The sequence below is a fragment of the Primulina eburnea genome, chromosome 14 (assembly GCF_022965805.1).
Source record: "Primulina eburnea isolate SZY01 chromosome 14, ASM2296580v1, whole genome shotgun sequence".
Classification (NCBI taxonomy): domain Eukaryota; kingdom Viridiplantae; phylum Streptophyta; class Magnoliopsida; order Lamiales; family Gesneriaceae; genus Primulina; species Primulina eburnea.
The window spans coordinates 986,359-1,009,356 of NC_133114.1; the positions used below are offsets into that span (position 1 = coordinate 986,359).

The window sequence follows — 22,998 nt, forward strand, 5'->3', positions numbered from 1 at the left end:
ACTACTCCTCCAATTACGAACTTCTCTCGGTACCCACCTCCCTTTTAACCGTTACTGCGTTTGTTTATATGACATATATATGCTCACCGCTATCCCTGGATATGATAAAATTTGAATGTCAAAATTGATGCAGCTTCATCATTAACTTTTATCAGAGGAATGAATTGATGTTCTATTTGGGTTTGATTTTATGATGGCAAATTTATTTATTTTCACGCCACAGCTTGCATGTTGATGCTTGCTTCCACTTTTTTGTGAAAATTAATGTGCCAATTTCTCCTCTCCCTTCCTGTTAGCCGTTGATTTAGAATTATTTCTCGATTTTAGTGTTTGCGCTATTGAGGATTGATGTTTGTTTTCTAAGAACCATTGGTTTGCGAGATTTTGTCTCTCCTTTATTTGTTGATCTGTGCTTTGTGAAACTGAAATGAACCTTCGGAACTGATTGATTCTCAGTAAATAAAGAACAGATATAGATGGAGTAAGAACTGAACATACAGTTGATATAATGTAAACTAGTTACAATCTTTGAGAAACCAAACCCAAGTGATGGATATGCATTAATGAAGCATATACCTCAGCATCAGCAATAGGCTGTCTGAAGCATTGTTATTAGTTCGACTTCTCCTCTGCTTGAACTTTTTTCAACCCCAGAAATGCTTTTATTGATGTCAGGATGAAGCACCTGGAAGATTTATTTGGATTGTAAGTGAAGAAGTTCTCAACTCAGAATTTATATTTCTTACAAAAATCTTTTGCACAACAACTAACATGAGCACATCATTATTGAAAAGACAGCTAGATTTACCGTTAGGTTCACTCAGATTCAGGGATCCACATGAAACAACATCCACAACTTCTCCAGATGAAGGTTTAATTCCCATTACAAAAAAATTAGGTGTTAGAAACCGTCGCCTAATTTTGCGACGGTTTTTGTTTAAACCGTCGCTATTTAAAAAATTGTGACGATTTTAATAAAACCGTCGGTAAGCAAAACCTTCGCTTATAAATCCGTTGCCGATCGGTTGTAAAACCGTCGCTAATAGCAACAATTTGAGCAAAACCGTCGCAAATTGTCTATAAATATGGGCATACTCGGTCCATTTTTCTCCGCACCGCTTCCCTTCTGTGATAAATTTTTCTCCATTAGGTGATTTTAATTTCGAGTTGGGGTAAGTTTTTTATCTTCAATTCTTGGTAAATTTCTTAGTGTTGTTTAAGATCATGAATTTGTTAGCTTGTGGTACAGGTCGTTTTCCAGCTGATTTTTTTGCGCGTGCACAGTGCGACGGGCGTCTTCGACGATCAGATTGTAAGTTTGTTGTAGATTTATACATAGTTTAATTTGTTTTTATTGCATGTTATTTAGAAATTAAATAATATATATTACATGTTTGTTATTAAAATATTATATAATTTAAATGTTCCAATTAATTGTCAACATTAAAATTATTAAATCTGCCTACTTATGTTGTTGAATGAGAACTAAAGAGTTCATATATTAATTTTAATTAATGAGTAAATGATAGCGATTAAGTAAAATACATCTTATTTATTTTTTTGTAGGATAAAATGGATAACGATAAAAATTGGATATATCGTCGGTTGGAGAATGAATTTCTAACGAATGAATATCGTGTTGGTGTAGAGTCGTTTGTAACATTTGCACTTAGTCATCCTGAGTGTTTATTAAATAGAAATATACGTTGTCCTTGCAATCGAAAAAAATGTCAGAACAAAATATATTTAGATGAAGATACCGTTAAGGTACATCTCAGTCGTTATGGATTTGTATCGAATTACTACAATTGGTTTTTTCATGGAGAGGTACATCTCGGTTGTCACGCCCCGAGACCGGGGTTAGTCGACACCGGCGTTGTCTCACAATCACATAATTGCAAAACAACAAGCCTCGTAGTAAATCAAAATAACCAGTCTTTTTCATAACCAATAATCGTCTTTACAATGCGATAGAAATAAAATACGGAAGCGGAATACATGATGATAAAATTAAAGACAGAATAAATTCGACTGGTCTCAAATGGAGTTTTCTTCATTACCATCCCCAAAAGTAATCTTGCTCTTCACCCTCGATTTGTTCCTCGTTCTTATCTGGGTGGGAATGTAAGGGGTGAGTATTTTGGGGAAATACTCAGTAAATGGGGGCCGATCGAGCATAACAAATATCGAGGATATACATACGAATAAATTATCGAATTTTCAATATTAAGCATGTTGAACCAAATAATAACAAAAATACGAATATAGCACTGAAAGTCATTTCATTTTCTATGGTTTTACTGATCAGTCCCCTATATGTTACTCCTCTAAGGGGCGAGGCCAAAGGAACGGTTATTATAACCCACCGCATCAGGGCCTAAACAAAGCATATCAAAGTTCGGAATTTCCTTTACCATTTCTAATTCAAATCATTACAGTGCATTTCAAATAATTCAACATGCTTTCAAATATTATAGCGGATATCGAACAACGAATAATTTAGGGAGATTTTATACCAAATGAAAACGAATAAATTATGCCGATCGAATTTTCAAAGTCCTATTTAATTTATTTCGAAATATATTATGCTCACTTAAAGAGAAAATAGGTGAGCCAAATCCTTTATATAATAATTAATATATTCAAAAGTCCACTTTAAAATAATCAAATAAGTGAACCATATTTATTTAAAAGGGGATAAATATCAAGTGACACTTAAATAAATATAAGTGTGCAATTTTTATTTAATACTATAAAACAAAATGAAACAAAGGAGAAAACCCACTTACCGGTGTTGTGAAATACTTAAAACATGATAGGGAGTGTAGGGAATCGGGCGATACTCGAACAACTCCTAGTCTCACTCTTGGATGGCTCCTGGATAAACAATAAGCGAGACAACAAAAACTTGAAAACTAAGCTTCTAATATTCTTGGGGTATCGATTAACTACATGTGGGTTTTTGAGGAATAAGGAACAAGGCATGGCTTACCACTCCAAGGGGAATAACCGAGAATTGATGAGCTTGTGGGAAGGATTTGGGGCTTCGGATGGCTGCTGGTCCAGGGAGAGCAACTTGCTGCTGCACGGTTCGAAGATGACAGGGAAAGCTTCGTGAATTTGCTGCAGGAAAGCTCTTACGACAGCTTGTTCGAACCGCCGCGGAAATCTCGAGATTTTGGATAGCTTGTTTGATCAAACTCCTCGGCTATTTCTGGACCAACTTCGGGCAGCAACTGAGCTTGAAAGGATGAGCAGGAATTCGACCGATACAGGTGTATTAACAATGGCAGCAACTGGACTTCGAAACTCTACTAAAATGCTTTGAATTTGGCCATGAAATTGGGTCAAGAAATCGGTTTTTCAGCAGCTAAACTTTCGAACTCTTGCAGCTACGGGAAGGGAGTTTGCAGAATGATGTGGTGGGTTTTACTACCTTCGATTCCTCTTATATAGAGACTTGAATGATTAGCTACAAGGTAAGTCTTATATCACTCCATTACTGTTGGTAATTGCTTGATCAAAGGATGGTTAAGTTCTTCTCTTCCAAGTTGAATGTGGCCTCTTTTTGGTTCCAGTTACACGTCCGAGACTCACGCTAAAATGGAGTGATTTTTGGTTTTCCTTAAGTTGCAAGGTAATCGGTTGAATGAATTTCCTCCCAGATTTTTGCTCTTCATTTCTTCCTTCCATATTGTTGCACGGCCTTCACATTCTCCCCTCCGTAATGTAAGTTTCGTCCTCGAAACTTGGATTAACTTGTCCTTCAAAAAGGTAGGGATATTGGTCTCTTATTTTCTCTTCGAGTTCCCACGTGGCTTCTCTTTCGGTATGATTAGACCATTGTATTTTGACGTATGGAATCGTTCTTCGCCTTAGTACTTGGTCCTTGGTATCCACGATTCTGATCGGGACTTCCTTATACGTAAGTCCTTCATTTAAGTCTCCCTCGACCAAGAGTGGTTCAGCTTCAAGGATGTGGCCTGGATCCGAAACATATCTTCTTAGTTGTGAAACATGGAAGACGTTATGGATTCTAGACATACTCGGTGGGAGTGCCAGTCTATAAGCAAGAGTTCCCACTTTCTCCAGAATTTCAAAAGGTCCAACATATCTAGGGTTTAATTTCCCGGGTTTGTTGAATCGAACCACGCCCTTCATTGGTGATACTTTCACGTACGCTTTATCTCCCACTATAAACTCCACTGGTCTCCTTTTCAAATCAGCCCAACTTTTCTGTCGATCTTGGGCAACTTTGAGTCTCTCCTTGATTATAGCGATTTTATCCACTGTTTCTTGGATCAATTCGGGTCCAGTGATGGCCTTTTCTCTTACTTCATCCCAATATAGTGGTGACCGACATTTTCGCCCATACAGAGCTTCATACGGCGCCATTCCGATGCTGCTGTGAAAACTGTTATTGTAAGCAAACTCAATCAAAGACAAATGTTCACTCCAATTACCGCTAAAGTCTAGGGCACATGCTCTCAGCATGTCTTCCAAAGTTTGAATTGTCCTCTCTGTTTGACCATCGGTCTGAGGGTGGTAGGCAGTACTGAGGGTGACCTTAGTTCCCATGGCTTGTTGAAAGCTCTTCCAAAAACGAGATACAAACCTCGGGTCTCTGTCTGACAAGATGCTGGCTGGGACCCCATGTAATCGTACGATGTTATTTATGTACAATGTGGCTAGCTTGTCCAAATTATAGTTCATGCGGACTGGTAAGAAATGCGCAGATTTTGTGAGTCTATCTACGATTACCCAGATGCCATCATGGCTTTGTCTAGACTTTGGTAACCCCACCACAAAGTCCATGGAGATATGTTCCCATTTCCATTCTGGAATTTCTAGAGGTTGAAGAAGTCCTCCAGGTCTTTGATGCTCTGCTTTGACCTGTTGGCACACAAGACACTTGGAAACAAATATCGCAACATCCTTTTTCATTCCACTCCACCAGAAATTCTTCTTTAGGTCTCTGTACATCTTGGTACTGCCAGGATGGACTGAAAATTTCGACTTATGTGCTTCTGACATTACTTCTTGTCGAAGGTTATCTATGTCTTGTACGCACAATCGTCCTTTCATCCAAAGGACTCCTTTGTCGTCGATCTGAGTGTCTTGAGACTTTGCTTCCTTAGCTTGTTCCTTAAGTTTTACTAGAACTGGGTCTCGATCCTGGTTCAACTTGACGATTTCTCGCAGACATGGTTGAGCGGAGATTGCAGCTAAGGTAACCTTATTCATATTCCTCCGACTCAAAGCATCAGCTACTTTGTTTGCCTTACCTGGGTGGTAGTTTATAGTCAAGTCGTAATCCTTCAACAGCTCAATCCATCGTCTTTGCCTCATATTTAATTCCTTTTGGGTGAACAAGTATTTGAGGCTCTGGTGGTCCGTGAAGATTTCGCACTTGGAGCCATAGAGATAATGTCTCCATATCTTCAAAGCAAAGACGACTGCTGCCAGTTCGAGGTCGTGAGTGGGATAATTTCGTTCATGCGGCTTCAACTGCCTTGATGCATAGGCAATCACTCTTCCTTCTTGCATGAGTACACATCCCAACCCTTCCTTCGATGCGTCACTGTAGATGGTGAAATCCTTATCTTCAGTGGGCAAGACTAACACTGGTGTAGACGCGATCTTTTCTTTCAATGTCTGAAAACTTTTCTCGCAGTTGTCATCCCAAATGAATTTAGAATTCTTTTGAGTAAGCCTTGTTAATGGTATGGCTATGGAAGAGAATCCTTCAACGAATTTCCTGTAATAGCTTGCCAATCCAAGAAAGCTTCTAATGTCTGTGGTGTTTCTCGGTTTCGGCCAATCTAGAATTGACTCCACTTTCTTTGGATCCACTGATACTCCTGCTTCCGATATCACATGCCCTAAAAAGGACACACTGTTTAGCCAGAATTCGTATTTCTTGAACTTGGCATAGAGTTCTTTCTCCCTTAAAGTTTGTAGAGTGAGGCGGAGATGCTCTTCGTGATCTTCTTTGCTAGGAGAGTAGACAAGGATGTCATCAATGAATACCACTATGAACCGATCCAGGAACGGCTTGAATACTCTGTTCATTAAGTCCATAAAGGCTGCTGGTGCGTTTGTCAGACCAAAGGGCATCACTGTGAATTCGTAGTGTCCATACCTTGTCCGAAAGGCCGTCTTTGGGATGTCTTCAGCCCTGACCTTCAATTGGTGGTAGCCCGTCCTCAAATCCAATTTGGAAAATACTGTGGCTCCCTTAAGCTGATCAAACAGGTCATCTATTCTCGGAAGAGGGTACTTGTTCTTGGTAGTGATCTTATTCAATTCCCTATAGTCAATGCACAGCCTCATGCTCCCATCTTTCTTCTTGACAAAAAGTACTGGAGCTCCCCATGGAGACGCACTTGGTCGAATCTGCTTTTTGTCTAGCAATTCTTGAAGTTGCTCCTTTAGCTCCTTAAGTTCAGCTGGTGCCATTCTGTACGGTGCCTTGGAGATGGGTGCCGCTTCGGGCACTAAGTTGATCTCGAACTCAATTTCACGATCCGGGATTGTCCCTGGTAGTTCTTCCGGAAAGACGTCTGGGAATTCTCGTACGATAGGGATATCCCCTGGTTTAAGTTCGATCTCCTCCTTTACCACGTTAACCATTGCTAGATAGATATCTGCTCCAGATTTCACGGCTTTCCATGCTTGGGATGCGGAATGAAGTGACTTCCGTTCCTTGGATTTGCCATGATACATGACCTCTTTTTGGCTCGGGGTTCGGAGCCTAACACTCTTTCCCTTGCAGTCTACCATCGCATTGTTTCTTGCTAACCAATCCATTCCTAAGATGATATCGAACTCCACCATGTTCAGTTGTATCAATTCTGCTTGGAATAGGTGCTCTTTGATACAGATTTTACACTTTCGGTGCACTCTATGTGTTTCGACTGTCTTACTAGTAGGAGTCGCTACTCTAAATGGTTCAACTAGTAATTCAGGTGTAAGCCCTAGTTTCTTAGTGAACCTCTTAGATATAAATGAATGGGTAGCACCACTATCAAATAACACGTAAGCTGGCATTTCATTGACAAAAATGGTACCTTCCACGACATCGTTTGCATTATCTGCTTCTTCTTGGGTTATTGCAAACACACGAGCGTTGGGCTTATTCTCCCTTGGTTTGTTGGGGTTTGCATCAACATTAGACTTTGTACTTCTCTTCAATGACTCGGGGCAATTAGCAATTCGATGCCCTAATTTCCCACAATTGAAACATGCTCCCGTCTGTCGGTGGCATTCTCCAGAATGACGATTATTACATTTGGGGCACATCTTTGGTTCTTGGTAAGTTGGGTGGGATGAAGCACCTTTGAAGGATCCACTGGACTGATTTGGTCTCTTGAATGGTGGCTTCCCCTGGGATGATTGTCCAGTAAGAGGTCGCTTATTCTTGTTCTCGTTCTCCCGACGCTTGATATCTGTCTCAGCTCTTATCGCTGCTCCCATTAAATCAGCAAAGCTTGTATGTTGGTAAACTGCTAAGGATGACTGGATACGGCTGATCAAAACCTTCTTGTATCTGTGCATCTTTAGAACTTCATCTGCCATGATTGTCGGGGCATAAGTTCCAAGGTTATTGAATTGGGAGGTGTAATCTACCACTGACATGTCTGGAGTTTGCGAGAAGTTCTCAAATTCGCTCAATTTCTGTAGTCTGACTTCTGTTGGGAAATACTGTTTGAGAAAGACATCTCTGAATTGTTGCCAAGTGATCACTCCGGCGGCTGTCAGGGCAGGTGAGACTGTTTCCCACCACTTGCTCGCCTTATCTTCAAGGAATGGTATTATCACCTCTACTTTGAGTGCCTCGGGTATCTCTAATAGTCGCAGCTGGGTTTCCACACTTTTCAACCAGTTCTGGCTACTTTCAGGGTCGGCGTCTCCCTTGAACACTGGGCAACGGTTCTTACGAAGAGACTCATAATGATACTTGATCCCATTCTGTGCCGGTGGTGGTTGAGGCTGCTGATTACCGTTACCATTGGGGTTTCCCAAGCCCTGGATAGTTGTTGCCACTATGGTGGCTATAGCCATCAAATCTGCTTGGCTCAGGCCCACTCTGGGAGGTGGTGGCGGTGGATTTCCGTCAGGATTCGGATTTCCATTATTGTCATTGTGGTTGTTGGCGTATCGTGGGTTGCGATTGGCTCGTGGAGGTCTTCCGGCCATTTCCTACAAGCGTACAAGGTTCTAAGATATTTGTTGCACAAACTGATAGAATGCATTGAATAATTTGAGCGAAAATAAATTGACGCCAACAAGCAATCGAAATAACAACTTTTATTGATTTCTCAAATAAACATAAACAACTGAATAGGAATTTACTGGAATGGAAAATGGCAACAACGGAAATAAACTAAAAATGGTTCACTAAAATATTGTAATCTGCTATCTCTCCATTCCCCACGGCTACGTCAGGTGGGGCTTCTTCCTCCTCGGAATCCTCCTCCGGTACATCCGGGTCTAAAAACTCTGCCAGCTGCATCTGCAGACTTTGATTCTCCGATTCTAATTCAGCAATCTGTTCCCTATGAGTCAGAATCTTCCCTATCGCATAACTCATTCTTTGCACGCGCGCAGTTTGCTTGATCCTTCTGGATGAGTGCCTTCTCCCTTGCCTTCCTTTCGTCTATCTCCCTTGATAGCCTTTGGTTATTTTCTGACAATTGCATGACCACTTTCCACGACTCTTCCATTCTCTCCTTATCTCTTACCCGTGCGTGACGAGCTTCAGCCAATTCTACGGTACGTCGGTCCAATTCATCCATAGCTCGTTTGGTTTGGCCCCTGGTCAGTTGTAATGACTCTCGCAGTCCGCCGTTATCTTCATTAACGAGTTGGAACATCTCATATACCTGATCGATCCTCTTTTCTGCTGCCAATAGCTTGGTAGTCAGATCCTCCACTTGCTTCCTCCTCTCCAGGTTGCTAGCTCTTAGCCTCCTAGCCGTCCTATCGTGGCGTGCTAGAGCCAAATCATCTAGACGCATAAGAGACTGAGCGCGCGTGCGAGGTAGGGGACTGTCTAGCTGAAACGTCTCTCTAGGAGTAATCGAAGCTACACTCTTACGGGCAGTTAAACGTATGCAAGCCATTTCCTGAAATAACGAGAGGAAATGTTTAACAAGTATCGGAAAAGCGGTCAAGGAATATTTTGATTATACAAAACAAGGAATATTTCCCAAGGATTTTAAAGAATGAATCATAAGGATATTGATGACAAAGTTGGTTAGAAAATATTAAGCTTTTGCCAAAATTTGACTTCGTCAAATTTCCTATGGCAATCTCCCATCCGGATTATGAACCTGGTGTGCTCTGATACCACTTAAATGTCACGCCCCGAGACCGGGGTTAGTCGACACCGGCGTTGTCTCACAATCACATAATTGCAAAAGAACAAGCCTCATAGTAAATCAAAATAACCAGTCTTTTTCATAACCAATAATCGTCTTTACAATGCGATAGAAACAAAATGCGGAAGCGGAATACATGATGATAAAATTAAAGACAGAATAAATTCGACTGGTCTCAAATGGAGTTTTCTTCATTACCATCCCCAAAATTAATCTTGCTTTTCACCCTCGATTTGTTCCTCGTTCTTATCTGGGTGAGAATGTAAGGGGGAGTATTTTGGGGAAATACTCAGTAAATGGGGGCCGATCGAGCATAACAAATATCGAGGATATACATACGAATAAATTATCGAATTTTCAATATTAAGCATGTTGAACCAAATAATAACAAAAATACGAATATAGCACTGAAAGTCATTTCATTTTCTATGGTTTTACTGATCAGTCCCCTATATGTTACTCCTCTAAGGGGCGAGGCCAAAGGAACGGTTATTATAACCCACCGCATCAGGGCCTAAACAAAGCATATCAAAGTTCGGAATTTCCTTTACCATTTCTAATTCAAATCATTACAGTGCATTTCAAATAATTCAACATGCTTTCAAATATTATAGCGGATATCGAACAACGAATAATTTAGGGAGATTTTATACCAAATGAAAACGAATAAATTATGCCGATCGAATTTTCAAAGTCCTATTTAATTTATTTCGAAATATATTATGCTCACTTAAAGAGAAAATAGGTGAGCCAAATCCTTTATATAATAATTAATATATTCAAAAGTCCACTTTAAAATAATCAAATAAGTGAACCATATTTATTTAAAAGGGGATAAATATCAAGTGACACTTAAATAAATATAAGTGTGCAATTTTTATTTAATACTATAAAACAAAAGGAAACAAAGGAGAAAACCCACTTACCGGTGTTGTGAAATACTTAAAACGTGATAGGGAGTGTAGGGAATCGGGCGATACTCGAACAACTCCTAGTCTCACTCTTGGATGGCTCCTGGATAAACAATAAGCGAGACAACAAAAACTTTAAAACTAAGCTTCTAATATTCTTGGGGTATTGATTAACTACATGTGGGTTTTTGAGGAATAAGGAACAAGGCATGGCTTACCACTCCAAGGGGAATAACCGAGAATTGATGAGCTTGTGGGAAGGATTTGGGGCTTCGGATGGCTGCTGGTCCAGGGAGAGCAACTTGCTGCTGCACGGTTCGAAGATGACAGGGAAAGCTTCGTGAATTTGCTGCAGGAAAGCTCTTACGACAGCTTGTTCGAACCGCCGCGGAAATCTCGAGATTTTGGATAGCTTGTTTGATCAAACTCCTCGGCTATTTCTGGACCAACTTCGGGCAGCAACTGAGCTTGAAAGGATGAGCAGGAATTCGACCGATACAGGTGTATTAACAATGGCAGCAACTGGACTTCGAAACTCTACTAAAATGCTTCGAATTTGGCCATGAAATTGGGTCAAGAAATCGGTTTTTCAGCAGCTAAACTTTCGAACTCTTGCAGCTACGGGAAGGGAGTTTGCAGAATGATGTGGTGGGTTTTACTACCTTCGATTCCTCTTATATAGAGACTTGAATGATTAGCTACAAGGTAAGTCTTATATCACCCCATTACTGTTGGTAATTGCTTGATCAAAGGATGGTTAAGTTCTTCTCTTCCAAGTTGAATGTGGCCTCTTTTTGGTTCCAGTTACACGTCCGAGACTCACGCTAAAATGGAGTGATTTTTGGTTTTCCTTAAGTTGCAAGGTAATCAGTTGAATGAATTTCCTCCCAGATTTTTGCTCTTCATTTCTTCCTTCCATATTGTTGCACGGCCTTCACATCGGTCGTTATGGATTTGGGTGTTAGGTTGCTTGTGAGTTTTGTAAGTAAGCTCAGGACTGGACATGAGCTTCGTCGGTAAGCTAATTGGTGGTGGTGTGTGTGAGAACCTGAAATTCCAGCAGTAGCAGCAGCTGGCCAATTTCAGCAGAAGCTAACAATTCCAGTAGCAACTCATATTTCAGAAGATGACAAAATCCAGCAGACAGAATCCAGCAGCAGCAGCAGCACGAAATTCCAGCAGACAGTTACTAATTCAGCCATGACTTGTAACTGAAGCATTTAGCACGGAATAAAGATTGTTAATGGCAGATTATGGCCATTAATTGGGAGGCTAACAGTCAGAATTTTTGCTTATATATAACACTCTCAAACCCCTGAAATGGGTTACACAAATCTTGAGATTATCATTTGAAAATTAGAGCTAAGAGAGTACATTTTCGAAGCTGTAAAATCCAGAAGCAAGGCAAGCAGATTTCAGAATTCAACCGAAACACTTTTAGCAAACTACTGTAAGTGGGCTTATGTATAAATATCTTGAAAACCGTTTGATGATTTTTGTTTTAAAGCAAAGTATATTCTTGATTTCTGATATCTGATTTTGAAGCACTGAAACTTAGTGAACTAATGGTAGGAATATATATTCTGAACATTACTGATTACTGATTACTGGCCTCACCCCTTAGAGGAGAGAACATATAGGGGACTGATATCAGTTTAGCCATGAAATTCACGAACGTGCTCAGTGCTTACTTGATAAATTTCTGATTACTGATTACTGAATACCGAATACTGATTACTGATTACTGATTTCTGAATACTGATTCTTGTTCTGAAAGTAAAAGTTCTGTATATTCTTGAATTACTGTCCTGTATTAAAATGATTTCGAAAACTGGGAGTTATTCCCGCCCCCGCTTACTGAGTGACAATCATATCACTCACCCACCGAAATATATCAGATAAGAACGATGAGGAAAGGCTGGAAGAAGAGGAGCAGATCCAGTTCTGGGGCTGGTGAAGAAGATTGTTGATTCTCAGTTTTATTTATGATGTATTTCCGCTGCATCTGTAGTAATGTTGTGTCTGTTTTACATTTCCGCTGTAAAACATTAGTAATTCGAGTTGTATCAGACCATGAATATTTCATATTATGAATAAAAGATTGGTTTCTGAAATTCTGTACTTCTGAGGCTTGTTGTTTTCGAATGTAAATTTGAGAGCAACGCCGGTGTCAACCAACCCCCGTTTCGGGGTGTGACATTGAAGTGGTATCAGAGCAAACCAGGTTTCATAATCTGGGGAAGAGGAACTAGAAATAATGAGTTCTTATAGACTTCTGAGAATAAGTTCTGAAAGTTACTGTAATAAACTACTGAAAATTAACTACTGTAATAGACTACTGAAGTGATAGACTAACTACGTACAGTTAGGAAAATCAGTAGGAAAACAAATCAGAATACAGTAGAGCTCTAAGTATTTCAGCAGCATGTCTGAAATAAGCAGCATGTCTGAAATGAGTAGAAAAAAAAAAAAAAATTCCGTATATCAAATCCAGCACATAATAGAAAATCAGTAGACCCAACACCAGTAGACGAAAAACAGTAGGATTAAACCAGAACCAGCAGAAGGAAACCAGTAGAACTGAATGCAGAAGACTGGGTCAGTAGACTCGGAATGCAGCAGACAATGCTGGAAAAGCAGCAGACTGAATGTAGTAGCATCAGAATTGCAGTAGCAAGTGTATTACAGCAAGGGAATGCAGTAGACCTTGCAAATGGCATAGAAGTTGAGGTGTTTTTCGCGCAAACTTCAAACGGCCATAACTTTTGATCCAGGAGGAATTTTTACCATTAAAAGTAGGCGTTGGAAAGCTCTCGACGAGGAGAACCTAACCTAGAACAATTCAACTTTCTAGCACCACCGACGAAGCCCAAAATCCATCGTTTAAATAGTAATATCATCATTTCCGTAAAATTTTCCAACTTTTCGAAACTTTGAGGAATTTTCATTTCCAAATGGCTTAGTATTTTTGCACCAAACTTGGTACCATTCATATTCTTGATGTGAACGATTTTTAGTAAATTTTTCACGCCATTCTGAGACCGAAAATTTTGAGCTATTTTTCTGCTATTGAATGTTATAGGCTTACTGACTCTATTCATTCATGTATTTGTCTATAACTCGACCTATATTCTTGAGATCATTTCTGAACCTTTACCCTTATGCTTTTGGATGTAGGATATGGCGGACCAAAGTAGCTACATTAAGAGCTTAGAAAGGAAACTAGAAAAGCTCAAGGGGAATAACTACTGTTTAAAGTTGGACAAAGATGAGTTAGAGCGTCGAGCAGAGCACTTAGAGGGTGATGTTCAACGTTATGCTCACTATCTGCATGAAGCAGAAGAGAGGAATAGGAAGATTCAAGAGGAGTTTGAAATAACCCAAGAGACTGTGGCAGAGTTCATCGAGCTACGTGATACACTTGTTGACAAGATCCAAATACTCAAGGATCAGAATCTCCAACTTGTGCACCAGCATAATCAGTATAGTGAGCAGACCGATGCTCAAATTCATGAGTTGCAGAGTACTGTTGAAGTTCTTAGCGACCAGAATGCAGTTCTGCATGGTCATATTGAACATCTACAAACAGTAATAGCCAACCAAGATGAACCTGAAGAAGAACCAGGAGAGGAAGAAGAAGTTGGAGAGGATCTTATGGATTTGGGATTAGGAGAAGTATTAGATTAGTTTATCAGTAGTTGTTTTCTTTGTAATAACACTTGTTCCATTTATCTTCTTGTTAACAATTTCGATATTTCGTTGTAATTGCAATTTCTTGGGAAATCAATAAAATCTCTTTCGATCAATTGGTTTCATATTTAATTCTCGGGCAATTACATAAACATTGTGTTTCTTTTGTTTAGTCTCTATTCTGCCATCAATCTTAGAACTTTCATAACTGTAGGAAATGGACGGAAGACCGGTTAGAAACAATCGCAATCCTCGTTACGGCAACCGCAACAATAACCGCAACGATGAGGAAGCACAACAACAACCACCTCAACCACCACCAGCAGTTGGCCTCAGTCAGGCCGATTTGATGGCCATAGCCACGATCGTGGCAACTACGCTGCAAGGGTTTGTCAACCCAAATGCTAATCAACCACCGCCACCAACTCCAGCTCAGAATGGAACGAAGCAGCACTATGAGGCTCTCCGAAGAGCAAGAGTCCCTAACTTCGATGGAAGCACCGATCCAGAAGTGGGACAGAATTGGATGAAAGAGGTAGAAAGCCATCTTCGACTACTTGAGGTTCCCCAAAGGGTCAGAGTAGAGGTGATTACACCTTTCCTTGTGGATAAAGCTGCCAAATGGTGGGAAGGAGTCTCACCAGCTATGATAGAGGCGGGACCTATCACTTGGCAAAGGTTCCGAGAAGCATTCCCGAGGCAGTACTTTCCAACAGCAGTTCGAGTGCAAAAGCTGTCAGAATTTGAAAGCTTGGTTCAAGAACCAAACATGACAGTGGTGGAGTATTCATCCAAGTTCCACTCATTGGGAACTTACTCCCCAACCATAATGGGAGACGTGGCCTTGAAGATGCATCGCTTTAAGAAGGGATTGAGCAGCCGTATTCAATCTGCCCTTGCCGTTATCGAGCCCAATAGTTTTGATGAATTGATGGGAGCCGTCATCAGGGCTGAGAATGACATCATGAGGCGTGAAGGCGAGAACAAACTCAAACGTCCTCAGCCAAGCCAGTACCAATCGGGCCAGCAATTCAAGAGGCCTAGGTTTTCGAGCAACCAATTTACTAGTACTCCATCCAAAGGAACCACTTCTTCTCAATCAAACAAAGAAGGAGTCAAGTGCCAAACTTGCGGATTCACACACACTGGTGAATGTCGTAGGAATTCTGGAGCTTGTTTCCGTTGTGGAAAGATGGACCATCGCATTGCTCAATGTCCTATGCCAGATCCAAGGAATAATCCAGCAGGTGGAACAACTCCAAATAAACCAAAGGAGAACAAGCCCAATGCTCGAGTCTATGCTATCACTCAAGAAGAGGCGGACAACTCGAATGATGTCGTAGCTGGTACCATTCTAATCGATAATATACCTGCCTATGTGTTATTTGATTGTGGTGCTACGCATTCATTCATGTCTAAGAGATTTGCCAAGAGGTTAGGAGCTAAGCCTGATAACTTAGAAGAACCATATAGAGTAGCAACTCCTGCCAATCGAATTTTAGAAACTCGCACTCTATATCGGAATATTGGTGTTCTCATAGAAGATCAGAATTTCAAGGCAAACCTGATTCAACTAAACATGGTGGAATTCGACGTAATTCTTGGAATGGATTGGTTAGCCAAGAATCATGCCGTAGTAACTGTCATGGAAAGACGGTAACTATCCAAACTCCACACCAAGAGAAACTTTTATTTCATGGCAAGACCAAAGAACGAAAGACTCTTCTTTCTGCTTCTCAAGCTTGGGCAGCCATGAAAAGTGGAGAAGAAGTTTACCTAGCTATGCTAAGCGAGGTAAAGAAAGAAACCACACTCACGCTTGAAGAGATTCCAGTAGTACAAGAATTTCCAGATGTCTTTTGCAGAAGAACTCCCTGGCGAACTTCTTGATCGCGAAGTGGAATTTGAGATTAACCTAGTGCCCAATGCTACACCAATCTCAAAAACACCATACCAAATGGCTCCAGCAGAGTTAAAAGAACTCAAAGAGCAACTTCAAGAGTTGTTGGACAAGAAGCAAATCCGACCAAGCGCATCTCCGTGGGGAGCTCCTGTCCTATTTGTAAAGAAGAAGGACGGAAGTATGAGGATGTGTATCGATTACAGAGAACTAAACAAGATCACAATAAAAACAAGTATCCGCTTCCAAGGATAGATGATTTGTTTGACCAACTCAAGGGAGCTACGGTCTTTTCCAAGCTCGACTTAAGGTCAGGCTACCACCAACTCATGGTCAAGACAGACAATATTCCGAAGACAGCCTTCAGAACAAGATATGGACACTATGAGTTCATGGTGATGCCGCTCGGGTTAACAAACGCACCGGCAGTATTCATGGATCTCATGAACAGGGTGTTCAAGCCATTTCTTGACAAGTTTGTTGTGGTATTCATTGACGATATTCTGGTATATTCGTCAAGTGAGGAAGACCACAAAGAACATCTTCGTCTCACCCTCCAGACGCTGAGAGAAAAAGAATTGTACGCCAAGTTCAAGAAATGCGAATTTTGGCTAGAAAGCGTCACATTCTTGGGACACATAATATCAGCAGCAGGAGTATCAGTGGACCCTAAGAAAGTAGAGGCGATATCAGATTGGCCTAGACCGAAGAATGCTGCAGAAATTCGAAGCTTCTTGGGACTAGCAGGCTATTACCGAAAATTTGTTGAAGGATTTTCCTCAATAGCCATACCTCTCACCAAGCTTACTCAGAAGAACTCCAAGTTTCAATGGAGTGAAGAATGTGAGCAAAGCTTCGAGACTTTGAAGAAGAAGCTTACATCCACTCCGGTGTTGGTATTGCCAACTGAAGGCAAAGACTTCACCATTTACAGTGATGCATCTAAAGGAGGTTTAGGATGTGTACTCATGCAAGAGGGAAGGGTGATTGCATACGCGTCAAGACAGTTGAAGCCGTATGAACAGAATTACCCAACGCATGACCTTGAATTAGCTGCAGTAGTGTTCGCATTAAAGATTTGGAGACACTACTTATATGGTGCTAAGTGTGAGATTTTCACTGATCACCAAAGCCTCAAGTACTTGTTCACTCAGAAGGAGTTAAACATGAGGCAGAGACGATGGATCGAACTTTTGAAGGACTACGACTTGACAATAAGCTACCACCCAGGCAAAGCAAACAAGGTAGCCGATGCTTTGAGTCGGAAGGATATGAGCAAAGTAATCCTAGCGTCACTTTCAGCACAACCTTGTCTTCGAGAGACAATCAAGATGAGTCAAGATAAAGCTCCCGCTTTAGTAAAGCTGAAAGAGCAAGTTAAAGAAGAAAAATCACCAGAATTCGGGACGGATAGCAAAGGAATCTTGTGGATGAGAGGACGATTATGCGTACCAGACATTGATGACCTTCGACAAGAAGTAATGTCTGAGGCACATAAGTCGAAATTTTCAGTCCATCCTGGCAGTACCAAGATGTACAGAGATTTGAAGAAAAACTTTTGGTGGAATGGAATGAAGAAAGACGTGGCAATGTATGTTTCCAAGTGTCACGTGTGCCAGCAAGTCAAGGCAGGGCACCAAAGACCTGGAGGACTTCTGCAACCTTTAGAAATCCCAGAATGGAAATGGGAACATATCTCCATGGACTTTGTTGTCGGGTTACCAAAGTCTAGACAAAGTCATGACGGAATCTGGGTGATCGTAGATAGACTCACAAAATCTGCGCATTTCTTACCTGTCCGCATGAACTACAATTTGGACAAGCTAGCAACCTTGTACATGAATGAGATCGTGCGATTACATGGAGTACCGGCTAGCATACTATCAGACAGAGATTCTAGATTTACATCTCGATTTTGGAAGAGCTTTCAGCAAGCTATGGGGACTAAGGTTACTCTTAGTACGGCTTATCACCCTCAAACCGACGGCCAAACTGAGAGAACCATTCAAACTCTAGAAGATATGTTGAGAGCATGTGCTCTAGACTTCAGTGGTAATTGGAGCGAACATCTGCCCTTAATCGAGTTCGCCTACAATAACAGTTACCATAGTAGTATTGGAATGGCACCATACGAAGCTTTGTATGGACGAAAATGTCGATCACCACTATATTGGGATGAAGTTGGGGAAAAAGCCATTGTGGGACCCGAACTGATCCAAGAAACAGTGGATAAAGTTGCTATGATCAAAGATCGACTAAAAGCTGCTCAAGATCGACAGAAAAGCTGGGCTGACTTGAAAAGAAGACCCGTGGAATTTGAAATTGGAGAGAAGGCGTATGTGAAAGTGTCACCCATGAAGGGTGTAATCCGATTCAATAAGGCTGGGAAACTGAATCCCAGATACGTCGGACCATTTGAAATCCTTGAGAAAGTAGGAACACTTGCTTACAGATTAGCACTTCCCCCTGATATGTCAAGGATCCATAATGTTTTCCACGTCTCGCAGCTGAGGAGATATATTTCTGATCCAAGTCACATTCTGGAAGCTGGACCACTTTTGGTTGAGAGTAATCTGAATGAAGGGTTGAAGTATGAAGAAACTCCGATTCAGATTGTGGATTTCAAAGACCAAGTACTGAGGCGAAGAACTATTCCATATGTCAAAGTACAATGGTCCAACCACACCGAAAGAGAAGCTACTTGGGAGTTGGAAGAAAAGATACGAGCACAATACCCTTACCTCTTTGAAGATCATGCATAGCCAAGTTTCGAGGACGAAACTTCTCATAAGGTGGGAGGGATGTGAGAACCTGAAATTCCAGCAGTAGCAGCAGCTGGCCAATTTCAGCAGAAGCTAACAATTCCAGCAGCAACTCATATTTCAGAAGATGACAAAATCCAGCAGACAGAATCCAGCAGATAAAATCCAGCAGCAGCAGCAGCATGAAATTCCAGCTGACAGTTACTAATTCAGCCATGACTTGGAACTGAAGCATTTAGCACGGAATAAAGATTGTTAATGGCAGATTATGGCCATTAATTGGGAGGCTAACAGTCAGAATTTTTGCCTATATATAACACTCTCAAACCCCTAAAATGGGTTACACAAATCTTGAGATTATCATTTGAAAATTAGAGCTAAGAGAGTACATTTTCGAAGCTGTAAAATCCAGAAGCAAGGCAAGCAGATTTCAGAATTCAACCGAAACACTTTTAGCAAACTACTGTAAGTGGACTTATGTATAAATATCTTGAAAACCGTTTGATGATTTCTGTTTTAAAGCAAAGTATATTCTTGATTTCTGATATCTGATTTTGAAGCACTGAAACTTAGTGAACTAATGGTAGGAATATATATTCTGAACATTACTGATTACTGATTACTGATTACTGGCCTCACCCCTTAGAGGAGAGAACATATAGGGGACTGATATCAGTTTAGCCATGAAATTCACGAACGTGCTCAGTGCTTACTTGATAAATTTCTGATTACTGATTACTGAATACCGAATACTGATTACTGATTACTGATTTCTGAATACTGATTCCTGTTCTGAAAGTAAAAGTTCTGTATATTCTTGAATTACTGTCCTGTATTAAAATGATTTCGAAAACTGGGAGTTATTCCCGCCCCCGCTTACTGAGTGACAATCATATCACTCACCCACCGAAATATATCAGATAAGAACGATGAGGAAAGGCTGGAAGAAGAGGAGCAGATCCAGTTCTGGGGCTGGTGAAGAAGATTGTTGATTCTCAGTTTTATTTATGATGTATTTCCGCTGCATCTGTAGTAATGTTGTGTCTGTTTTACATTTCCGCTGTAAAACATTAGTAATTCGAGTTGTATCAGACCATGAATATTTCATATTATGAATAAAAGATTGGTTACTGAAATTCTGTACTTCTGATGCTTGTTGTTTTCGAATGTAAATTTGAGAGCAACGCCGGTGTCAACCAACCCCCGTTTCGGGGTGTGACAGTGTGGCTGTAAAACAAAACAAGAATGAAAACTGAATGATCCTCTAACTTACTGTAACATGTCATTATTCCTTCTACTCCCCACATATTCAGTGCCCGCCCACACCAGTGGCAGTTATTGGATCGCTTTTTGTGGTTTTTGTCATCATCTTGATACTCTATCATGCAGGAAATGAAAGCTCCTCGACGCCTTGGGGTGTGGAAGATGGGTGTAGTTAATTACTTGGAGGCACTTAAGCTGCAAGATGAACTCACATCCAATAGAAAAATACTCAAGGTTACGGATATTCTTCTGTCCCTACAACATCCTCCTACATACACTCTCGGCAAAAGGCGAACTGATCATAACATGTTGTTTTCCGAATCTGAACTGAAAGCCATGGGTGCAGACCTTCACTATACACAACGTGGAGGTGATGTCACATTCCACGGTCCTCACCAGGCCATTTTATATCCAATTATCTCATCGAGAGATATCGGCTTAGGTGCAAGACAGTACGTGGAAAAGCTCGAAACAACAATGATTCAGTTAGCATCTTTACACGGTGTTGAAGCTCGTGCTGGACAAAAAGGTGAAACGGGAGTGTGGGTTGGAGGGAGAAAGATTGGGGCGATCGGAGTACGTATATCTTCTGGGATTACATCTCATGGGTTGGCATTCAACATCAATCCTGACATGAACTACTTCAAGCACATTGTGCCATGTGGGCTTGAAGATAAAGAAGTCACTTCTTTGCAAAACGAAGTAAAACAGGTACTTCCTCCCGATGACGTAATTCATGAGCAGTTGATTTCTTGTTTTGTAAGCACATTTGGATACACTGATGTTATTTGGAAAGATGGTTCGTCTGTAGTTTCATTTGATCAAGAAAGTTGAATATTCAAATTATCATAGATCTTTGCACTCTGTTCTCGACTTCTTGTATTTGGTTATTTTATGTATACAGCTCACATTCCTTTCTTTACACATTCAATTTGAATATGCAATTTGCTCATACTTAAATGGAATCATTCAGGCACATACGCATTATATCTTATCTAGCTCGAACTTAGTGCCTAAATATTTAAAAGCCTTGTTTGATTCTTTTGAACTGAAGGGATTAAATAGATTACTGATACCAAATGGAGTTCAGTCAATTAAGTGAGCAAGATTAGACATTGACATAGGTGTTCTCTGTTGCAAATTTCAATGAAAGGAGATAATTAACTTTTAATTAGTCTTCAATCAATCTATTCAAGTCGAGGTTCATCTAGCAGAGGACTGGTGTGCTGTCGTTGACCACCAAATTAATTCCTATTCTTTTAAATAAAAACGAGTGTAATGGTGAGTAGGGTCGAATCCACAGGGAACGGTAGATTTATTCCTTTCGAGTGAAATGCAAATAGAGGGGGATTTTGGAATACGAATTTAAATAAAATGCTAAACTAAAATACTTCAAGAACGGAAAAAAACAATAAATTTAAATGACAATTAATCAACTAGGATAAAGTAAAGAATTTAATATGAGACAGATCTGATTCAAGGGGATTCTACTATTTAATTATATCACTGGTCATCGGCAAACAAATAATTTATTCAAGTTGTTCCAAGCAATTAACCTTATAATTATAGGGATAGCCACTAAAATTCTTGTGTTTTCCTAAATTAATTGACTGAACCCAGCATCCCGTCAAAACTTATCAATAACTAACTGGGCACCATAACGTTCCATATTAATTAAAAATAGCATTTTCGTTTCATGAAAACAGTTAATTCTAAAATCTAACAACCGAGATAGCTGCAATTGGAAGATTTAGTTCCGTCGATTTATTTAGATTAAATATATTATGATAGCACAATACATCTAATCTATGCTACTCATGTACCAATCATTCATGACAATTACGGATCAATGAATTTATGGTTAGCAGTAGAAAATCATACATCGAATTAAATTGTCAGATTAAACGATATACAATATTCATATTATTAAATCATAAATCAACAAATACTTGGAATAAAAAGAATATTAACTCTAAGAACAAATGCCTCACAGTGATAAATTAAACAGTAAAAATATCTCTTAAATCAGAAATAAAACTTAGCCAGATAGGGAGGGAGTTGGAGAGAAAATTTTTGCGCCCTTTTTCTTCTTCCTTTCTCGTGAGATGTTGGAAGGAATTGTGTATTGTGTGAAAATCTGCCGCCTCCCCTCTTTCACGTTAGTTTTGTAGGTTCAAAAGACAAATTGGGCCCAAAATTATAAAAGTCTAATAATCTAAATTTAAACCTAATCACTAAAAAATAAAAGATCTTAGGAAATATCCTACTAAGAAAATAGAGTTTTGTTATGGAAAAAACTCTATCTTCTATTTATTCCTTGTTATGAATATTCCTCAACTCTCACTAGGCAGCCGAGAAATAGTCACAAGGCGTGGTCACGCCTTATGTAAAAACATCTTCTGAATTTTTCCGCTCCACGTCTTCCACTAAGATTATATCGACAACTTTAATTGTGATATAAAATCACTCTTTTTTAGCCCGAATTTATCGCAAGATCAGAAAACTTCCTCCTACAATAAAATCACACAAAAGTGTGTCAATTAAGCACGCTAGTAGTGGTAACAACGAGAGATATGACAACAAAAATGTAAACTATTACGAGCCTATCAAGGACGCGCTTTACCAGGGTCATCACATTTTGATGACCCATACGCAGCTGGATCCTCACATTATCGACGTTCGGGTAAGGTCATGAGGTACTCGTCTGAGTACATTCCACCATCACACGACATTGGTCACGACGATGGTGATGAAGATAGCTCCTTAGTTTTTTATTTTATCTACGCCTGTATTTATTGAAACTTATGAACGATTTGTTTTATCAGATTTATGACATTATTTAATTTTGATGTTCCCTTATTTTATCGCAAGGTTTAATCGTTTCATAGATTATTTACAAATTTGAATTTCATTTGAAGGGAAATATAATTTCCCTAATATTATCTTTTCTTTGTTGATTTGATTGAGTATAACATATAATTATGGTTTTGCCTTTCTAGATAATTATGTTAAGATTTTATTGTGATATAATATCATGTGGAATATTGAGTTTTACCTTTCTAGATATTATTTTTATGATAAAGATTTCT

The 22,998-nt window shown here is 39.9% G+C and overlaps 1 protein-coding gene across 1 annotated transcript; it reads left to right on the plus strand.

Annotated features, from left to right (window-relative positions):
* On the plus strand, nt 1–20,782 carry LOC140813096 (octanoyltransferase LIP2, mitochondrial-like). Its single transcript, XM_073171530.1, has 2 exons — nt 1–29; nt 20,036–20,782. Exon 2 carries the CDS (start codon nt 20,039–20,041, stop codon nt 20,741–20,743), a length of 705 nt encoding a protein of 234 aa, XP_073027631.1. The 5' UTR covers nt 1–29; nt 20,036–20,038; the 3' UTR covers nt 20,744–20,782.
* Nucleotides 20,783–22,998: the final 2,216 nt, after the last annotated feature.